General features: G+C 38.7%; 1 protein-coding gene across 1 annotated transcript in view; it reads left to right on the top strand.

Annotated features, from left to right (window-relative positions):
* Positions 1-9604, top strand: part of FBXO28 (F-box protein 28) — a 31020-nt gene extending 21416 nt beyond the window's left edge. The window contains exons 4-5 of the mRNA XM_068541770.1: positions 2989-3184; positions 4925-9604. Coding sequence (XP_068397871.1) covers positions 2989-3184; positions 4925-5319 — 591 coding nt within the window. The 3' untranslated portion in view covers positions 5320-9604. The remainder of the gene's footprint in view (positions 1-2988; positions 3185-4924) is intronic.
* Positions 9605-17728: the final 8124 nt, after the last annotated feature.

Raw genomic sequence — 17728 nt, 5'->3', positions numbered from 1 at the left:
GACCATCTTTATCACTCATTTAACAGACGTTTATTGAGTATCTGCTCTGTGCCAGACACTGCTAGACTGTGGGGATCTGACAGTGAAACTAGGCATGGTCTCCTAAATTGAGCTTACTATATTATAGGAAGACAGACATTAACAGAAAAATGTAGTACTTAAAACTTGTAATGTGTATTCTGAAGGTAAAATAAAGGATTTGATGAAGATGTTAACATGATTTAAACTGAAAGAGGGTTCAGAAAAGACTGCTAACTCTGAGAAAGTGTTACTGAGACCTCAAGGATGCGTAAGAAATTTGGGGCTAGAGAAGGTAGGGGAGATATGCAGGGAGAACATTCCAGAAAAGAGATCATAATGTGCAAAAACCCTGAGCAAAAAAGAGAGAGAGGGTTTGATGTAGTTCGAAGAGCTCATGGTTACTTTGTACCTGGAGCTGGAGTATGCGGGCGTTGAGGCCAGCATAAAATGATACTGGAGCGTCACAGTACTGATTTATAACACACATGTAAACACTGATAAACACAGAGCTACTGTGGGTCAGTTAGTATCCTAGCACTAGTACATAGACTCTCCGTCAATATGAAGTACTTTTAAAAAGATACTGTAGGGGGCTTCCCTGGTGGCGCAGCGGTTGAGAATCTGCCTGCCAATGCAGGGGACACGGGTTCGAGCCCTGGTCTGGGAAGATCCCACATGCCGCGGAGCAGCTGGGCCCGTGAGCCACAATTGCTGAGCCTGCGCGTCTGGAGCCTGTGCTCCACAGCAAGAGAGGCCGCGATAGTGAGAGGCCCGCGCACCGCGATGAAGAGAGGCCCCCGCTTGCTGCAACTGGAGAAAGCCCTTGCACAGAAACGAAGACCCAACACAGCAAAAATAAATAAATAAATAAAATTAAGACGTGTTAAAAAAATATATATATATATACACATTTAAAAAACAAAACAAAAAGATACTGTATTACTACTTCAGCTTATATATTTTGTAATTAACCATTTTGTAATCATATATAAATACTAGGTTTTTTTTTTTTCAAAGCATTGAGCTTATGCTAGCTTCCATAAATTTTTACTATTTGGAGATACAGATATAGGTTGCATGTTTTTTAACCCTTGAACTTAAACAAGCCAAACTGACTCAGACCTTGAAGCCATTGCCATTGTTATTCCTGCCTAAATGCTTTTCTTCCCAGATCTTCCAGTTCTCGTCATCATTCAGTTTTACCTTAAATATGTCAAAGAAGCCTCTCCTGACCAGTAAATGCTTACGGGTTAGGATTTGTTCACATAATTAAATTGTAAGCCCAAGAGAAAGTACTCTTTTCTTCATTTCTTTTTTTTTTAAATATACGTAATAGTTCCTAACATGGTAGTTCAGTAAATTTTTATTGAAAAAAATGTTATTTTCTTTTGGAATGAGTCCATAATCTAGTAGTAATGCCAAAAATAAATGTATCACTTAACCACTAGTGCCTCAGGATTCTGCCTTTGACTGTCCTATTCTGTATCTTCTCCCTTAGCAATGTCAGTCCCTGTTACGCCATTGGGTACTGAGGCCTCTTCATCATTTGGAGTTTCTCTCCTGATCTCCTAACCTGTATCTCCAGATATGCCTGCCTGTCTAGTATCACCTGCATGTCCCATGTAATTCAAAACTAGCATATCTCCTCTCTTATTACATTTGCCTACATATACACCACCTTAGGCCAAGCCAATTCCTAGTCATCTCTCCAGGCCCACTGACGTGGCCTCTTCTGTGAAGTCTTCTCTGAGTCACGATAAAGACACATCCTAACAGTTTAATTTTGCTGACGTTTATCTAGCACACATGATGCTAGACTGACAAGGATCATCTCATTGCCCTGAGAGTCTAGAACGTGTTAAGGACTGTAATTTGTCCTGGTACTATTCTGCAAGACTTTATGTTTCTCTAGCAGTACTCAGCAGCCTGAATAAAGGAGAAAAAAAGGCCAGTTATAAGATTGTTCCATAGTTGGGTACCAGCTAGGTAAATGCAGTAGTGGAAATGAGTGGGATTCAAGGTGGTTTGAGATATTTCGGTGACAGAATGGTTTGGCTGATTAACCCACAAGTCTTGTGAGGTGAAGACTCATTGGAACAGATGTCATCCAGACTGGAGATCTTCAGAGATGTGCATTATTATCTTCAGGTGTACGCTGAAGCCATAGGAGAAAGTAAGGCTGACCTCTTAGGGATTAAAGCTGAGGGCAGAATGCCTAAGGAAGGTTCAGTTACCATTCCAGCAAGAGAATTAGGAATCAGGATTGCCAGCTTTCTTCTCCAAGTATGTATGCCTTGTGTTTCCCCATTGCAGTTATTATTAAAATGAAAAAGGATCTCTTGCTACCCTTTGGTGATAACAAGAAAGCGGGCTCTGAGGAGACCTCATTCCTATCCACAGCAAGTCTAAGAGAAATAAAACTTCAAGGATAGAGCACATAGTGGCGGTGTGAAAGAGAGAAGGAAATCAGGCTGAGTCCCTGGGGCTTTGGGAAACAGATTCAGACTAGAATGAAGTAGGTTCAGAGGATTAGTAGAATATGGGTTTGGGTAATTCCCCCACCCTGACCCCTACTTGCATACAAGATCTAATCTCTTAGTTTAGTCTTCTAGTTTCTTTTGCAATTTGTATATCCCTCTTTACGTCACTTCTTTACACATCTCTCTCCCCAGTTACACTGATTTCCTTCAGGGCAGGAGCTGTATTTTAATCATCCTGATTCCGTAACACCAGTACAGTACAGAAAAGATGCTTAAATAAATATAAATATGAAATGTATAAAGTATTATAACAAGCCCAAAGCCATGTGTTACAGATGGTAATGTTATCAGTGGTCAGTATATCAGTTAAGTCACCTGTAGGTCTTTATAGGAATTGCAAAACAAGCAGTCACTTTGCTCCCTGTTTAGCTGTTTTCTTTAAAAAAATAAATAAATCTAAAATGCTAATGAGAGCTCATTATTTTAGGTGATTGATGAGATTTATCGTGTGTTGAGATACGTCAATTCTACCAGAGCCCCTCAGCGAGCTCATGAAGTACTTCAAGAGTTAAGGGATATTTCCTCCATGGCAATGGAATACTTTGATGAAAAGATTGTTCCAATTCTAAAGAGGAAATTACCAGGATCAGATGTATCGGGAAGACTCATGGGCTCTCCTCCAGGTATCTTTTGTTTATAATGCGTTCAGTTTGTAATAATGTTCATACATAGATTTGTAACTTGCTTTTTTCCCCCCACTTAACTGTGTATCTTTAACTTTTCTGGGTCTGTAACTGTATCTGCAACATAATTTTTAATGACAGATTGGGCTACAGACCATAATTTATGTAGCTGATCCGCTGCTGTTAAGCACATTTGTTTCCAGATTTTCAGTATTTGAACTACACTCTGAAGAACAATCTTGTGGCTAAATCTTTGTACATATCCACAACTTTTAACTTGGCATAAATTTATTAGAGCAAATTGCTGAGTGAAAAGCTATATATACGTGAATGTTTTTTTATGTTTCTGACTAGTTAGTATTCATTATCCTATAACAGAATCAAATATACCAGACAAAACCCAAAAAATTCTTCATGGAAATAACCAGTTAATTATTTCAGCCCCTGGAGTATCTGGCTGCTACTTTAGGAGACAGGGTGCATAGGGCTGTTTTGAACATTGTCGGATCCTAGAGATTTGTGTCCTTATCTACTGAAAGAATGAATTGTTCAATATCTTCAACTCTTGCAAGTATTTTAAATCTGGGAACAAATTTTTAGTAAAATATTTTGTTCAGATTAGTTAGCTCCCTGGAGTACTCGGTGGGGTAACTGAGTGGCCGTCTGTAATTTAATAATAAAGCTTACAGCATCTCAGCATTAACACATCTGTTATTTATTGAGTACCTATTATGCGCACAGCATTGTACTGCGTCCTGTGGGGACTAAAATGAAGTATAATACATGGTGTCTTCTCTCAGGAATCTTATTATTTCATAAGGTAAGACATATCCAGACTCAAATTATCGTAGGCAAGAGAAATAGTTTAAAGGAGTGTCCATTTAAATGTCAAATGAGTAGCAGAGAGAATCTTAAGGAAGATAAAATCATTGTTGGCTGGTCTGATTGAGACTTCACAAGAGGTGAGAATTGATCTGAGCCTTGTTAGTTGGCTAAAGGTAAACAGAGAGAGAAGGAAGAATGCATCAGCCAAGGAAAATATTCTGAGTATTTAAATGTATAAGGAGAAAATTAGCAAGATGGGTTTTAGGGTGTGGTTGGATCCATCTGGTCCTTTTAGAAAAGCTTCAGGAGATAGGGTTTTAAAAAAGTAGGTTATTAGTTTAAAATAGTGATTTTTATGCCCATGTTACATTCTATTATTCCTAAAACAGAATAGTTCCAAAGCCTTCCTACACCATGTCAGAAGTTCTTCCTGATCATCACATGTGATGTAACCCACTTTTTGATGGTGCCCTTGTCGTTTGGCTAATGTTGGAGCCTTTGCATATAACTAAGTGCAGAGAGGATTTGCAAACATGATAGGTCTGTACTTCTAACTCAGATGTTTATGTTTGCTTGTGTGAAATAATTCTACTCTAATTTTACTACTTATATTTTCTTACTAGGTCCTAAAAATGCTTTATAATATTTTAAATCCAAGTTTATGCCATTAAATGCCCATCTCCATTTGCTTGCATTCCACATATTGCCACAGGAACATGAGAATCAGAATTTAAACTCATTTATAGTTAAGACACGGTGTCTGATTAATCCATCAGATCAAGTAGATTGCAAAGAAGAAATAATCAGAAGTGATATTATAAAGGATATTCTATCTTTGAGTAAGTTTAATTAATGAAGTATTACTGGTAGTGAGACATTTTAAGTGATTGACCATTTTAAACTATTTCTCCACAGTTCCAGGACCTTCTGCAGCCCTGACAACAATGCAACTCTTCTCCAAGCAAAACCCTTCAAGACAAGAGGTTACCAAACTCCAGCAGCAGGTTAAGACAAATGGTGCTGGGGTGACTGTTCTCAGGCGTGAAATTTCTGAGCTTCGCACCAAAGTGCAAGAACAGCAGAAACAGCTTCAAGACCAGGACCAGAAACTGCTAGAGCAGACCCAGATCATAGGTGAACAGAACGCACGGTTGGCAGAGCTGGAACGCAAACTGCGAGAAGTAATGGAAAGCGCAGTAGGAGACTCCTCAGGGTCTGGGCAGAATGAAGAGTCTCCTCGGAAACGCAAAAAGGCCGCAGAAGCCATAGACTCTCTTAGGAAATCTAAACGTCTCCGGAATAGAAAGTAAACCAGAATGTGCTTCTAGCTCCAGAGGAAGACCTGACTTCGTAGCTTGAGCAGTTCTGCATATCAGGACACTGTGAGCAACATGGTGTCCCTTAGCTCTAGGCTTTCAGAACACAACGTAAACTTGAACTCTCATGGTTTGGGACAGTCTTTTCCTGCTTCTCCTGGTTGAACTGATGCACAGAATCCTTTTATTTTGCAATAGATTTGTACTAACCAGACCTATCCTATCCTGTTTTGAGAAGTTAACTTTATTTCTGTGCAGATAATGTTTAAAGCAAGTTTATTTGTTTCTGCATATATGCACATTACATAAGGATCTTAAACCAGTCTCGACAGACTAGAAGTTAAGTTTAATACATAAAATGTCCTGTTCACTTGAAAGAAAAGACCTACTTTTTAAATGGGCAGTATCTTGTTTTTAAAAAAAAAGTTGACTTTTTGTTATAAGTGACCTTTGTCTGGAATGTCTGAAAAGTAGTAAATGCTTTTTGGTATTGAAGTAATGGGTAACTAAAACGGACTTCCATAGTATTGGCTGTAGAAGGGGCCTCTACAGTATTGACTATATATTTTTATAAACTACTGGCAAGGGACTTACCCAGTTGTTATATAAATGTTTTTGGTTCACTTTTGGGGCCATGTCCTACATTTGCATGGATGGATGCATGCATTGCCTAGTCAACTCACTTAAAAAGCTCTTGCACTGGTATTTATCTTGAACCTCTATGCTTCTCCACTTTTTAGAGCAGCGTCTTAGTTCATTTAAGCGCTTAACATCTTCCATCGCAACAGCTTGCCTCTGGGGGCGGGGTGGTATTTGTATGTCCATTTGTCCTCCAGTTTTACAAGAATAAGAGAGTATTAAAGCCCATTGCTTTATCTATTCTCTCTAGGGTTCAGGTACACTGGCTAAGGCAGAACCCCAAATTCTTTACGTTGATGTCAGACTTCAGGCAACTAGTACTCTTCCTTACTTACTCACCACTGTGTATGCTCATTGATCAAATGTGGTCATGACCAGTGGTATAAGTAGGGAACCCAACCTGTGGGATGCAGTTTTGCCATTGAAAGAAAGTTCAGTGAAGAAAATTATACCATGAAAAAGCATTTTGATCGTTTCATTTCTGGGGAATGACCTGAGGGAAGCTTTTTAATATTAATTTCAAGCTTTCCTTATCCTGCAACTTTAAACAAAAGCTTTAATTTCGTTTGCACTCCTGTTTTGAGCTTGTAACTGGAAAAGCATGTCTTGCACTGTTCAACCTTCTAAGTGGTCACTTTAACAACCTCCAAATCGTGTACAGTGGTTACTTTCCCCAGTTGTATATTTTTGAAACAGTCAACTATTACTGTCCTAGTTTTATTTTAATGTACTAAATTATGTAGTCATTATTTGCCTGTTAAGTTCTTTTAAACAACTGTTGCCTTGGGCTTCAGTTATTTAAGGTAAACTTAGGTGTAGTATAGAATACTATCCCTTTCCAGGTGGGAGTTTGACACCTGTATTAAAACCTAAGGTTTCGGTATGTACCTTAGTTGAATAAAAGCACAAGGTCACTACCTTTTTTTATCTGTCCAACATGACATGGTTATGCATCCTTGAGATTAACCTCACCAAATGAAACTTTTTCTTATCAATTTTTAACATTGTCCTTACATAATATTGTCCTTAGATTTTGATCAATTCTTTGTCTATCTTTGAAACTCCATTTACAATGTAGTATGTTTTCAATGAAAAACCATAAAATAACATCCAAGTGTTTCATGGTTTGTTGGGAAGGTAATTTTAAAATAAACAATTTCCAAAAAACATTTGTCAGCCAAGGTCATCCATAAAAGTCCCTGTCTGGAACTCATTTTCTCAGCAGGTCTTATTTGTTTAATCATAGGATTTAGCCATATTGTCACAACTTTGGAGGAGGCCTACTGGAATACTCATGGCCTTTAATTGTCTGCTTTCCTGGTAATAGGAAGACTTTTAAGTAACAGAGTACATGTTTACAGGCTTACAAAGGGATATAACCTCAGATGATCTTTTTAATAGTTGTTAATTATTTAAATTTCCCTGGGTCTCTTTTTAAACTACATCTGGACACCATAAATGTATCTATAGTCTTAGTTAACATGAGTATTTGGCTTCCATAATAAGCACTCACTATTAAAAAGATAGATTTTCTGTTTCAAAGTCCAAATTTCTACAGTATACACTTGTAGTCATCTGCCCATAAGGTTAATGAGTTGCACTTGTTAATGCACAAATGTGGCATAACAGTAGGAGATAAAGCACTACAGTTCAGTTTGTTTTAAGTCTTAAATCTTAACTAGCTAGAACATGTTAGGATGTTGCCTTGGCCCATTTGATAGCTGTTATACTTGCATTTGGGTAGTATAACGGTATTTAAGTTTCAACAAATCACAAAATATTTCCTTCACCTAAAACTGACATATGTTACAGGAAAATTGTAAATTAGCCTCCCAAGAGAGAAACCATCCTGCCCTGGATTATAGGTCGGTAATTTAAATGCTGTATGTTAATATTGTGTTGTCCTAGAACAACATTTTATAAAGTATTCCTGTCATCTTCCTTGGCGGTCTTTCAGAGGAGACTTCTCTAATAAGTCATCCCACTTACAAATTGATTATGGTACAATACTACAAACAGATACAATGTGGAAGGGCCTATGTAAGAAATGGAGAGGACTGCCTCCTCACCCCCAACAGGATTCTCAGCTTATCTCCCACGTGGACTTGGCTTGGTTTTCACATATTCTGAATTATGTATTATTTTAGAACATGAGGATATAGAACCTGTTTTTTTTGTTTGTTTGTTTTGAGCTCCTCTTGATGTACAGAGCCTGGAAATAATGGGGCAAACACAAATGTGATCAGAGTAATCATACTGTTTTAAAAACTTGGGGTGCCATCAGGTCTAAAGCCACTGGTTTTGGAAGCAACTTTTTTTTTGTAAAACGTGTTTTTGGAGTACTGAACTTTACAGGGGCTTGCCTTAATCTCTATTTAGTAGTTTCAAATGTATGCGCTATTATTCTACTTGTTAAAATGTTAAAATATTCTATGTAGCCCCTAAGGCGGGTAGAACAGAGTATAAGTAATGCCTAAATAAATAAGCTAAAAGGTGTCACTACAGCTGGATTTTTGAGCGAAAATGGACATATGAACATAGGCTATGTGTAATAAAAATAATGGCACCTTAAGATTGCACTATTTTATGCATTATTTTATATGCCATTTCATAGCCTGCACTTTAATCTCCAAAGAAACAATGTATGATGTCCCAGTTCCTTATTACTAACAAACTTTTTCCTAAGACAGGGCACTTAATTCTATTTTACTATACTGAAGTAGTTTCTTGGAGGTAGATTCCTCTTTTGAGTTCTCTATTTCCTTAGCCATAATATTTTCTAGGATCTAGGAACTCCCTATCTTGTCTATTTCCAACAGTATATAATTTTAATTTAATGTAATGTAAAATCTCATACTTGGTGATCAGCACCTTCTTATATCCTGCTCTAGCAAAATGAGTACCCATTTTTTAACACCAAACCTTCTAAAAATAATCATATGCTGTTAGTAAGATTTGAAGCCAGGGATAAAGGCATTCTCAAAGGAAATGCCATGTGTGATGCAGTCTCTTGGAAATGGCTGTTTCTAGTGTAAAATACAATTTGATAGGCCATTCAATGATTTGACTTGGGATCGGAATTCCTTTAACTAGTCCTCAAAAAGTTAATGAGTAAAGAACTACTTTAAAATAACAAACTTCTATAGCCTGCCATCTGAGGTGAATTATTTTCAAGAAATACTATATAATCTACAAAATGAAATTAGCAATTAGTTGACTGCTGCCTACCATGATTTTATTTTTAATAGCAATACATTTATATTTGTGGTAAACACTATAGGCTTAAGTAATGGCCTTTTCCAGCTTCCTAAGAATCTTTGTTAAATTTCTGAAATTGAAACATTAAATTGAAATTTTTCCTGTTGTGTCTGAAGAGAACCATGGGATTTAGAAGCATATTGGTAATCTATTAGGTCCATTGCCAAAGTATACATCAAAGCTATACCAAAAGTTTAGACGTGTTTAAAATTACTTTATGTGGTACCATGTCTGTTTACTTACGGTCATGAGCAACAGTAAATTACAATAGTTTACTTTCTGGAATTTTAATTGTTATAACCTAATTCAATTACTGGAAAGTGAAAAACACCTCCCGGGCACACAACAGGGTACGTAAATAAATGTGTTGTTACCAGTGTTACTTGTTTTCTTTGTATTTCATGCACAAAGATTATGGAACTCTTCATCTAACAAATGCCATGCTAATAGCTACCACCTCTTAAAGCAGTACATTGTGTTAGTTTAATCCTCATAGCCACTTTATAAAGCAGGTTTTACTCTTTATAAGGAAGTTAAACTCAGGTTAAGCAACATATCCACAATGTTATACAAGTAAGTGCCTAAGTGGGATTTGAACCCAGACCTACCTGCCTCCAAAGCTTATGTATTTCTGCTACACTCTACTACATTCTAAAACAGCTGGGACCTATGAGACTCTAGATTACATTAATTCTTTAAACTCAGTAAATATATAGATGAACATTTCATACATCACCAGAAGCAGTCTATGCCAAAAATCACTCATGTTAAGAGTAACATACAGAGCTTAAAATCATGAAGACTAGGCTTGAAGGAGGCAACTTTTGTCCTAAAGTTCTTTGACGATGGATTTACACTAGGCATACAGGTAAAAGAAAATATTCTTAAGGATTCTAAGAACCTGTAGTCTTAAATAGGCAGTCCTGGCAAGAGATGTAGCTGGAGGCCACTAGCACACATCCCTAGTTGCCTTACTTACTATAATGTTGGCTACCAGTCAATACAAAAGTAGTGACCACCAATTCGCTTGTCCTGCTGGGGAAGAATACTCGTTCTCTTCCAGTTCGCTTTTCAAAATTCCTTCCAGCTCCAAGACTATTCAAAATTTCAATGCAATAAAATCATACAAATCAATTTCATCTCTGTCTCATAAAGATGTAACTAATAGGGAATTACTGGAAGTGAGATTTTCTGAGGAGGAACACACTCTTCTTTGATACATACCTTACCCACTTTGTTTACAACTTAGATGTCAGAAAAGAGATCACAGATGAATTTATGCTGAAAGATGAGGGTGACAGCCATGGTATCAGTTACCCCAACACCATCACTGCGTTCTAGTCATCAAGATATCACAGAAACATAGGGACTTCCCTGGTGGCTCAGTGGTTAAGAATCCGCTTGCCAATGCAGGGGACACGGGTTCGAGCCCTAGTCCGGGAAGATCCCACATGCCGCAGAGCAACTAAGCCCGTGCGCCACAACTACTGAGCCTGTGCTCTAGAGCCTGCGAGCCACAACTACTGAAGCCCGGGCGCTTAGAGCCCATGCTCCGCAACAAGAGACGGCACCGCAGTGAGAAGCCCGCGCTCCGCAACGAAGAGTAGCCCCTGCTCACCGCAACTAGAGAAAGCCTGCGTGCAGCAACGAAGACCCAACGCAGCCAAAAATAAATAAATAAATATTTTTTTAAATTAAAAAAAATATATCACAGAAACCTAGAAAAATAAAGACAGCTGCTGTACCTCCCAGTCTTCAGAGGGCCGATCAGGGTGGAAATCTTTATTCCTATCTCCTTCAGGTCGTTCAGTTGCTATGCAAAAAACACATTGTTGGGAAACCAAGAATCTTTATCAATATTGTTGCTTTAAAAATAAAAGGATATCTCTTTATTTATGAACTCCTCATGTTAATTCCTGAAACAATTCTTACGGGCTCCATTAAAGATTATTATTCTCATCCAGAAAATGTGTTTCAACTTGCTTATATTCCTCAGGTTTTGGTGGGTCATTTCCTGAAAGCAAAATTATAGCAAATTGTGAGGAGAAAAAAACAGTGGCGGATGTTTGAGCACAAAGTACAAATTATGACTGGAAAGGAAATACAAATCAAGGATGAAATTCCCAAAATTCAGTAAATTTTGTTCATAGAAATACATTCAACCAAAGAGCTTTCTCAACTTTTATGTTTTCTTTAGATTTTTTTCCCCTGGGTTCTTTAGATTGAACAAAAGTCAGTTTCTAACTGGAATCTGAAGCAGCAATGTAAATAGTAATATTGGCTCCGGGAATGCAAAACCTATGGCATGCTTTCTGTCTTAGGACACAGGGAAAACCCGTGCCTTCTTAAGGCTAAGCAGAAGATGGGGAGGGGGAAGCAGAAGCAGGGGACCTAAAATGCTTGTTCTGGGCTTCCCTGGTGGCACAGTGGTTGAGAATCTGCCTGCCAATGCAGGGGACACGGGTTCAAGCCCTGGTCTGGGAAGATCCCACATGCCACGGAGCAACTAGGCCCGTGAGCCACAATTACTGAGCCTGCGCGTCTGGAGCCTGTGCTCCGCAACAAGAGAGGCCGCGATAGTGAGAGGCCCGCGCACCGCGATGAGGAGTGGCCCCCGCTTGCCACAACTAGAGAAAGCCCTCGCACAGAAACGAAGACCCAACACAGCCAAAAATAAATAAATAAACACTTTAAAAAATAATAATAAAATTCTTGTTCTTCCTTTGAAGGGTTGCAGCAAGCTTACAAGAAGTGCCTTAGCTCTCTAGATAACCAGTTTCTATAACCCTAGGTGCTGCCATAGCAACTGCTTTCCATTCCCAAAGCAAATGCAGCTTGTGCCTTCCTTGTAAGAGGACAATAAAGGAATGAATGTCAAGGGGTTAACAGTGCTCAGCGCATAGTAAGCAGGTAATAAATAATAAACTGTGGTAAATATACATAGGTAGATAGATATGACTAAGGAAATAGAGATACAGAAGATATATTTCATTGGCTGCATGTATTTCTTTCAATCCTTGCTTTAAGCATATTTAAATTTTTTTTTCTTTTTTACTTTATGGCTGTGTTGGGTCTTCGTTTCTGTGCGAGGGCCTTCTCCAGTTGCGGCAAGCGGGGGCCACTCTTCATCACGGTGCGCAGGCCTCTCACCATTGCGGCCTCTCTTGCTGCGGAGCACAGGCTCAGTAGTTGTGGCTCACGGGCCCAGTTGCTCCACGGCATGTGGGATCCTCCCAGACCAGGGCTCGCACCCGTGTCCCCTGCATTGGCAGGCAGATTCTCAACCACTGCGCCACCAGGGAAGCCCTAAATTTTTTTTTTTAAGCACGGAAAACAATTAGCTATTACAGGCTTTCTAGCCCCCTCGGGAAATTTATTTTCAATATTTTAAAACTTTTATTTTCAATATTTTTAATATTTCACAGGACTTTTTACACTGCCCGGCAGTGCTTCCTTGAGAGCCACAGGAGAGAAACCAGTCTTTTTTTTTTTTTAATATTTATTTATTTAATTTTATTTTTGGCTGTGTCAAGTCTTAGTTGCAGCACGCAGGATCTTTTGTTGCGGGGCGCAAACTCTTTGTTGTGGCACGTGGGCTTCTCTCTAGTTGTGGCACACAGGCTCCAGTGGGTGCAGGCTCAGGAGTTGCAGCACATGGGCTCTCTAGTTGTGGCACACAGGCTTAGATGCCCCATGGCATGTGGGATCTTATTTCCCCATCAAGGGATCAAACTCCGCATTGGAAGGCGGATTCTTAACCACCAGACCACCAGGGAAGTCCTAAGAAACCAGTCTTGAAATGCTCATCCTTCTCCACCTTGGGCTGAGGGCTCTGATAAGGAGGGAGGACCTCGGCCTGAACCTGGTAGAATAGAGGGGCCTCTTCAGAACTCCACTCCCTTCACCTTAAGACACAACAGAGTAAGAGTCAAGCATATGTGCAATGGAACCAGAATTGAGTGCCTATTCCCAGCTCTACCAATTATGAGCTATGTAATACCAGCTTGGGTAGTTAATATTTTGAGGCTCAGTTTCATCATCTGTAAAATACTTCCTACCTCAGAGAGTTGATACAAAAGTCCAAAGGATTCAGGGAAGGTGGTGGAGTAGGAAGAACCAGGAATCTGTCTCCCCACTTAGACAACAATTACACTGGCAGAATCTGTCTGATGTAATTATTTTGGAACTCTGGGGTCTATTGAAGACTTGCGCTTCCAAGGAAAGACTTGTGGTTAATTTGGGTCAACTTCGGGTCCTAGCACAGGAGCAGCCAGCCACCCATCCCCCACCCATGATGGGCTAAAAGGACCCTGTCCCCCAAATATTTGGGATCTGTGCTCTGATCACTGATCGCTGCTTCTGATCACAGAGGTGCAGACAAAGATTGCAGGAAGCCACTGTTGTAGCTCCTTCCATTGTTGCGAACCTCTCTCCCACCAGCTCTCCCACCGCCTTCTAGGAGATTTAAAGAGCCAGCACCCTTTCCACCACCACCCCTTCATCTTTCTCTTTTTTAATGTCTGGGAGCCAGACATTAAAGACGAGGACATTCAACAACCAGTTTATGTACTGGGAAAATTAGAAAGTGACCAGGTATGCTGAGGGAAAGTCTCAAATAAAGACCTGAGAGGACATTAAGTTTACACCTCAGGCAGACCCTCAGCACAGAGACAGCCTACAACAATTAAAATAAATAAATATACAAAAACAATTACCAAAACCCAGCAAATCCTGGGCATGCAGGAGAATATGATTCCCAGAGTTACCACATTATTAGATTTAAATATCTAGTTTTCAATAACAACAACAACAACAAAATCACAAGGCATACAAAGAAACAGAAAAGGATGGCCCATTAAAGGGGAAAATATAAATCAACAGAAACTGTCCCTTAAAAAGGACTAATGGGGCTTCCCTGGTGGCGCAGCAGTTGAGAATCTGCCTGCCAATGCAGGGGACACAGGTTCGAGCCCTGGTCTGGGAAGATCCCACATGCTGTGGAGCAACTGGACCCGTGAGCCACAACTACTGAGCCTGCGCGTCTGGAGCCTGTGCTCCGCAACGGGAGAGGCCACGATGGTGAGAGGCCCGCGCACTGCGATGAAGAGTGGCCCCCGCTTGCCGCAACTAGAGAAAGCCCTCACACAGAAACGAAGACCGAACACAGCCAAAAAAAAAAAAAAAAAAAAAAAATATATATATATATATGTATATATGTATATATATACATATATATATATATATATATATATATATATATATATATAAATAAAAATTAAGAATGTTTTTCCTTCACACTCCACCCTTGGGTCATTAAAAATTGCAATGGAAAATATGAAAAAAAAAAGGACTAATGACAGATATACTAGACATATTTTAAGATAACTTTTTAAAAGATGCTCAAAGAACTAAAGGGAGATATGGAGAAAATGAAGAAAATGATGTATGAACAAAATGGAAATATCAATAAAGAGATAGAAAACCTAAAAGGAAAAATAAATTTTGGACCTGAAAAGTAAATAACTGAATGAAAAAATTTACTAGAAGGCAGATTTGAGCAGGCAGAAGAAAGAATTAGGAAACAGAAATAGGACAAGGAAATTATTAAGTCTGAGGAACAGAAAGAAAAAGATTGAAGAAATGAACAGAAACTAAAAGATCTGTGGGACACCAACAATAGGCCAAAAAATACATTGCAGGAGTCCCAGAAGGAGAAGAGAGAAAAGAGCAAAGAGAATATTTGAAGAAATTATGGTTGCAAACTTCCTAAATTTTATGAAAGACGTGAATATAAACATCCAAGAAGCTCAATAAACTCCAAGTAAGAGTTACTCAAATAGACCCACGCTGAGACACATATAATCAAACTTTCAAAAACCAAACACAAAGAGAGAATGTTGAAATCATACAAGGGAGAAGTAAATCATTACATACAAGGTATCCTCAATAAGGTTATAAGCAGATTTCTCATCAGAAACTTTGGAGGCCAGAAGGCAGTGGGTCAATATATTCAAAGTGCTAAAAGAAAACACTGTCAACCAAGAATCCTGTATCTGGCAAAACTGTCCTTCAAAAGTGAGGGAGAAATTAAGACACTACCAGATTAAAAAAAAAAAAAAAGAAAAGCTGAGGGGTTGTGTTTCCACTAGATCTGCCCTGCAAGAAATGCTCAAGGGAGTCTTACAAGATTAAATGAAAGGACACTAGACATTAACTCTAAGCTATATGCAGAAATAAAGATCTCAATAAAATTAAATACATGTGCAATTATAAAAGCTAGTGCTACCGTAACACTGATTTGTAAGTGCACAATTTTCCACATAAATGACAAGATTAATACATTAAGAAAAAAATCACTAGTCTATCACAGACTTTGAAAACAAACTTACGGTTACCAAAGGGGAAAGGTGGGGGGGGATGGGATAAATTAAGAGTTAAGCATTAATGTATACACACTACCATATATAAAATAATCAACAAGGACCTACCATATAGCACAGGGAACTCTACTCAATATTCTGTAATAACCTATATGGGAAAGATTCTGGAAAAGAATGGATATATGTATGTGTATAACCAAATCACTTTGCTGTACACCTGAAACTACTATGACATTGTAAATCAATCATACCCCAATATAAAATAAAAATTAAATTTAAAAAATCACTAGTTTTAAAGCTATTATTATTGTAAGTTTGGTTTATAATTCAAAAATCTTGTTTTCCACATAATTTAAGCAACTAATGCATTTTAAAAAATTATTAGTTTATGTTTGGGGGCACACACTGTAAATATAAAGAGGTAATTCTGTGACATCAACAACTGACAGGGAAAGGGATGGAGCTGTGAAGGAGCAGAAATTTTGTATGTTATTGAAGTTAGGCAGGCATAAATTCAACTTAGAGTATTATAAATTTAGGATGTTAAATTTAATCATGGTAAACACCAAAAAAACCTACAGAATATACACAAAAGGAAATGAGAAAGGAATTAAACATTTCACTACAAAAAAACTGACTAAACACAAAAGAAAAAGTGTGAGGAAAACAGCTAGAAAAATGACAAAAGTAAGTCCCTCCTTATCTGTAATTATTTTACATGTAAATGGGTTAAACTCTGTAATCAAAAGACAGAGATTTGCAGAATGGATTAAAACACATGATCCAACTATCTACTGTCCATAAGACAATTCTGATGCAAAGACACAAATAGGTTGAAATTGAAAGGGTGCAAAAGTATATTCCATGCAAATAGTAACCAAACGAGGGCAGGGGTGGCTATTCTAATATCACACAAAATAGCCTTAAAATCAAAAAAGTTTACAATAGATAAAGGACATTATAAATTAGCAAAGGTTTCAATACAGTAAGAAGGTATAACAATTATAAACATTTACACACCTAATGACAGACCATTAAAATATATGAAGCAAAAACTGAGATAATTGAAAGGAGAAACAGATATGTGAAAATTAATAAAGGGAAACCTTATTTTAAATGGAGTCAGGAAGCCCTGAAGGGGAGTTCTCATGAACATACCATTTGTCACAGCTTACTTTACACTCTTGGACAGGAAAAAGTTTACTACCACATCAGAAGGAAGATTTTCTCCTCGCCCAGCAATAACTCAGCCAATGAGAAACCACCACTCCCTGAACTTTCCTGCAGTGGACTTTTGTTCAAAACAACCCCTCCCATGGGGACTTCCCTGGCAGTCCAGTGGTTAAGACTCCACACTTGCACTGCAGGGGGCACGGGTTCAATCCCTGGTCAGGGAACTAAGATCCCCACATGCCACATGGTGTGCCCAAAGAAATAAAATTAAAAATAAAAAATAAAACCCTCCCAACTCCCCGCTTTCCTCGGCTTCTCTTCTTTGTTCTCTGGTTGCCTATGGTTCACCATAGTTTGCATGTCCCCAGTTGCAATCCCTCTGCTATTCCTGAATAAACTTGACTCTACTGGCTAAAAAGCTTGCCTTTTTGTTTTAAAGGTTGACAAATTGTTCTACAAGAATAGCTGGAGGGGCTTCCCTGGTGGCGCAGTGGTTGAGAATCTGCCTGCTAATGCAGGGCACACGGGTTCGGGCCCTGGTCTGGGAAGATCTCACATGCCGCAGAGCAGCTAGGCCCGTGAGCCACAAGTACTGAGCCTGCACGTCTGGAGCCTGTGCTCTGCAACAAGAGAGGCCGCGATAGTGAGAGGCCCGTGCACCACGATGAAGAGTGGCCCCCGCTTGCCACAACTAGAGAAAGCCCTCGCACAGGAACAAAGACCCAACACAGCCATAAATAAAATAAATTAAATAAATTTAAAAAAAAAGAAAAAAAGGTTGCCAGTATAATACTTCATTGATTAAACTTCCTGACTCTTTAAAAAAAAAAAAAAAAGAATAGCTGGAGACAACAATACTGCACTTACAATAGTGGATAGAACAACCAGACAGAAGGTAAGTAAAGAAATAGAGGACTTAAACAACACAACAGACCAACTGGATCTAACAGACT

The sequence above is a fragment of the Eschrichtius robustus genome, chromosome 3, assembly GCF_028021215.1.
Source record: "Eschrichtius robustus isolate mEscRob2 chromosome 3, mEscRob2.pri, whole genome shotgun sequence".
Classification (NCBI taxonomy): domain Eukaryota; kingdom Metazoa; phylum Chordata; class Mammalia; order Artiodactyla; family Eschrichtiidae; genus Eschrichtius; species Eschrichtius robustus.
Note: the sequence above shows the minus strand (reverse complement) of the source record. Positions and strands in the feature narration are given on the sequence as shown.